This window comes from Octopus bimaculoides, chromosome 21 (genome assembly GCF_001194135.2).
Source record: "Octopus bimaculoides isolate UCB-OBI-ISO-001 chromosome 21, ASM119413v2, whole genome shotgun sequence".
Classification (NCBI taxonomy): Eukaryota; Metazoa; Mollusca; class Cephalopoda; order Octopoda; family Octopodidae; genus Octopus; species Octopus bimaculoides.
In genome coordinates, this window is record NC_069001.1 from 15,311,825 (window position 1) to 15,316,945 (window position 5,121).

Below are 5,121 nucleotides of genomic sequence, written 5' to 3' on the forward strand. Positions count from 1 at the left end.
TGGAGCCTGGTGTCGCCTCCTGGTCCACCAGCCCTCAGTCAAATCGTCCAACCCATGCTAGCACGGAAAGCGGACGTTAAACGATGATGATGATGATGATGATACATATATACGATGGGCCTCTTTCAGTTTCCGTCTACCAAATCCACTCACAAGGCTTTGGTCGGTCTGAGGCTATAGTAGACGACACTTGCCCAAGATGCCACACAGTGGGACTGAACCCAGAACCATTTGGTTGGTAAGCAAGCAACTTACCACACAGCCACTCCTGGGCCTAATAATATGTTATTATTATTATTCAGTAGTCTTATTTTTATCACTTGTCTTCACTGCACTATTGAGTGCAGCTCTGTGTGCCTTGAGTATGTGCTGTGGTTTGTTGTAATGGTCTTATTGTTACTGTATTAAAAGTGTTTTATATAGGATGTGCGCAGTGCCTCGTAGTGCTATTTTCTACATCTTATATACATTCGTATGTCCTGGTGTTTTGGTTATGTATTTGTCTGAATATTTTTTAATCATACCTAATGCACCTATTATTAAAGGGATTATTTCAGTTTTTAGATTCCACATTCGAGTTACCTCTATTTCCAGATCTTTGTATTGTGAGAGTATCTCCGTTTCTTTTAGAGATACATTGTCATCTGTTGATACTAATTCATCAGTTAGAAAGCATTTTTCCTTGATGATTTCTGACAACTATGTCCAGTCTAGTAGCCTTGATTTCTCTATTTGTATGTATTGGCATATTCCAGAGTATGGTTGCTTTGTCATTTTCTGGGGTATAGCTATACCATATTATTATTATTATTATTATTATTGTTCAGTAGTTTTATTTTTATAACTTCACTACCGAGTGCAGCTCTGTGTGCCTTGGGTATGTGCTGTGGTTTGCTGTGATGCTCTTATGGTTACTGTATTTTGCGTAGGATGTGTGCAGTGCCCAGTAGTGCAATTTTCTGTATGTTATATATATTTGTAAGTCCTGGTGTTTTTGTTATGTATTTGTCTGAATATTTTTTTATTATACCTAAGGCTCCTACTATGATAGGAATTGTTTGTCTTTAGATTCCACATTCGAGTTACCTCTACTTCCAGGTCTTTGTATTTTGAAAGTTTCTCCATTTCTTTTAGGAAAACGTTGTCATCTGCTGGTATTGATACATCAATTAGAAAGCATGTTTTTTCTTCATGATCTTTGACAACTATATCTGGTCTATTGGCCTTAATTTCTCTATCTGTGTGTATTGGCATATCCCAGAGTATGGTTGCTTTCTTCTTCTTATTATTATTATTATCATCATCATTTTCAACACTTGATCCATTATTCCCTACCCAAAGAAATTCCTAGTCTTTGCTAGTGAGAAACTCTTCCAGGTGAAATTTTACATCTTCTTCAGGAATTTTGAAGAGACTAAAACAGGTAACAATCTGAAGGTGCAAAGTCAAGCAAATATGGAGAGTGCAGCAAAACTTCCCAACCAAGCCCCAGATATTTGGGGAATATTTGTGATCATTGTGGTCATATAACAGGGTTGGTATTGCTGTTAATCTCAGTTGGCTGGCCAGAGCAGGGTGCATCTTGAAGCAAATAATTTCCATATTAAAATCTTGAAAACCACTTTTGGCACACATATTCCACAACAACATCTCTATACACAGTGCAGATATTCTTGCAGGTTTCTGCAATAGTTGTGAGCAAGTGTCACTGTGATGCAGAAGTTACTTTAGTTGAGAGCTGCTGACTGGAAGAGCATCCAGCTGTAAAAAATTTGCCTCTACAAATTTCATCCTACTCATGCAAGTATGGTAAAGTGGATGTGGAAACAACTAATTTCGCTGTCACCATAACAAACCACATCATGCTTATAGCACTTTCACCTACCAATATTTTTCATTTACACATTATGAAAGGGTGCTGAGAAGTTCCTGACTTTAAGAGTGTCACAAAAGGCCTGGTTAGAGGTCCAACATTCCAACTTTTAGAGGATTTAGAAAAACTGAAGGATCACTGCAATAAGTGTGTGAATCTAAGAGGGGAACATGTTGAATAAAATCATAATTAAGTGATCCTCCAGTATTTTCTTTTACTAAAAGTCACTATGTTTTGAGTTCAAACTCTGCCATGGCCAACTTTGCTTTTCATCCTTCTAGGGTCAAAATAATTTTGAGCAAAGTCAAGAATTCTGGCCTTGTACCAAAATTAGAAAAAAATATTTTCATCTTATTCCATCAATTTCTATTTCTTTCTCTTTTCATATTTTGTGTTTGCCTCACCAGCCACTTATGAAGATGGTCGGAACCACAGATATCAGTCTACAGGAAGCTGCTGCTGGTTGTATTGGTAACATACGTTGCCTGGCTCGCACTAATGCAAACTGGTCAAGCTGAGCCACATTGCATCAAAAATGCAGTTCAACAATTTCATTTGTTCTTACATGTTAACTTGAAAATTAAGCAAATAAAGCTGAAAGATTTAACCTTTCTTTTAAAACACACAACTGGTCTTTGAAATATTTCAGGCAATCATAGATGCTAAGGTTGGTTGGTTGGCACTCCGTCGGTTACGACGACGAGGGTTCCAGCTGATCCGATCAGCAGAACAGCCTACTCGTGAAATTAACGTGCAAGTGGCTGAGCACTCCACAGATACGTGTACCCTTAACGTAGTTCTCGGGAGAGATTCAGCGTGACACAGAGTGTGACAAGGATGGTCCTTTGAAATACAGGTACAACAGAAACAGGAAGAAAGAGTGAGAGAAAGTTGTGGTGAAAGAATACAGCAGAGTTCGCCACCATCCCCTGCTGGAGCCTCGTGGAACTTTTAGGTGTTTTTGCTCAATAAACACTCAGAACGCCCGGTCTGGGAATCGAAACAGAGATCCTGCGACCGCAAATCCACTGCCCTAACCACTTGGCCATTGCGCCTCCAAGGATGTTAAGGACAGCTGAGATATATTTAGATTGTAGCTGGCAGTTAATCTAATTTGTTTTCTTGTTTATTCTTTACATGTGAAAAATCAGCAAACGTCAGTTACAAGTTCATAACAGGTTAATCATTTATCCAATGCAAGTCATTGATTATTTACTTACCAGCTTCTTGGATGTTACACTGTTATATTTAGTGGCTAATTAAGCATTGGTAGTGTACATGGTTAATGGACACTGATCAAGGAGCAAAACTCCCGTAATATGGCAAATGCACCCATTACCTGTCTTCGATTGCATTGTTGTTTACATTTAGCATTTTTTTTTTTTTTTGCACCATTTTAAAGCCTAGCCAGGCTCATGGGCCCAGTTTCAATAGTGTATGTGTTCTCCAGCTGGACGGGGCGCCAGGCCATCGCAGCGTTACTCATTTTTGCTAGCTGAGTGGACTGGAGCAATGTGAAATGAAGTGTTTTGCTCAAGAACACAATGCGTCGCCCGGTCCAGGAATCGAAACCACAATCTTATGATCATGGTGCTGACACCTTAACCACTAAGCCACGCACCTCCAGTATTTACATTAAGCATACTGAGATTAAAAAAAAAAAAAAAACATCTTAAGTCAGTGTTGGCTATAATCTCTATAGGAAATCTGTAGAGAATGTCAAGTGATGTAATAGCACTACTAACACTGTAGAACACAGTTTGACTTATGAAAACGTTCAATATACATTGTAATATGATTGCATAACAAAATACTGTCATACCAGTCTTCAAATATTTGCACATTATAATGGTAAAATGAGATTTCCTGTTCAACTTGGGTAGAGTGAATATCACAAGGAACTTAATTGAGAAGCATCAGTTTGTCTTACCCCCACCTCACTGATATACACAAACTAGTAAAATGGTTAAGAAGTTTGCTTTGCAAGCACAAGGGCCCAGGTTCAAATCCCACTGTGTGGCATCATGGTCAAGTAACATTTTCTGTAGCCTTCGGTTAAGCCCCACTACCCTGTAAGGGGAATTTGTTGGATGGGGGAGAAAAAAAAAAACAAAAAAACAACTTGAGACCACCCCTGCTTTTATAACAAAACTTGTAAATTTATTTAAATTAAAATTTTCTATGAACTATAATAGAAGATACCCAAGATATTGCACAGAGGGACTGAACCTGAAACCACATGGTTGTGCAGCAAGCTTAGCTACACAGCCAAGCCTGCACCTTCACACAAAAAATTAAATGGAAAAAAGGAAATTAAGAAATCCTAAAGAAAAGAAAACAGAATTGTTGAGAACAAATTTTATTATTGTTATTTAAGGAGGTCCAGGGATGAGTTTATTACAGATAAACAGCTGGCACAGCCAGTGAGTTAACAAAATGGTCGAAGGCCACCATGCAAAAGACAAGCATGAAGACAAAGGCACTGACAGTGGGTTTATAGAGAACCAAGATCTTTTCTAAGATTACAACAATAATTAGAATTCAAGAACGTGATGTTTGTGTTAATGTGTTTTATACATGCATGTGAGTGCTTTTCATGTGCATGTCTTTCTTGCACAACTAACCCACGACTTAATATCATTCCCCTACTAGTGTTTTAATGCCAGCAAATGGAATGGTAAGCCACAGGGTTTTTTCTTTTCTTTTTTTGTATAAGAACGGTTTCAACATTGATGGAAAACGAATAAACAAAGTTTCCAATAATAAACAAGTGTCTAAATGATCTTTTGCTCTTGACAGTGTGTATATTTTACATATATATATATATATATTTACATATATGTATGTACACATACTTACATACATATATATACATATATATCCCCAAATATTAAGAATATAAAAATATATAAACCATGTTTACTGACCAACATGCAACTTGAAAATATAGAATTGTCTCCGATAAATACAGAAATATTTTTTCTTCCACAGTAAACTACACAAAATTTGTGTAACCCAAAAATATTTCACAGAAAAAGATGTAAAAAAAAAAAAAAAAATAAATAAACTAGTTTAAGAAAAGAAAAGAAATTATTAATGTACCAATGTAAATTGCTAACTAATTTGGTAAAATTATTCCATGCGGTACCATTTCAAAAGGTTTCACAATTCTTTAAATAAATGAACTTGATGACTAGGATGCCACTGTCAAGATTTTACGTTAACTCCTGGCGGCAGCCAATAATAAC

General features: G+C 36.9%; 1 protein-coding gene across 1 annotated transcript in view; it reads left to right on the top strand.

Moving 5' to 3' along the window:
- LOC106881768 (outer dynein arm-docking complex subunit 2) overlaps nt 1–2,501 on the top strand; it is a 52,849-nt gene extending 50,348 nt beyond the window's left edge. Inside the window, exon 4 of the mRNA XM_052975364.1 lies at nt 2,281–2,501. Within this exon, the coding sequence (XP_052831324.1) occupies nt 2,281–2,391 (111 nt within the window). The 3' untranslated portion in view covers nt 2,392–2,501. The remainder of the gene's footprint in view (nt 1–2,280) is intronic.
- The last annotated feature ends 2,620 nt before the right edge of the window (nt 2,502–5,121 follow it).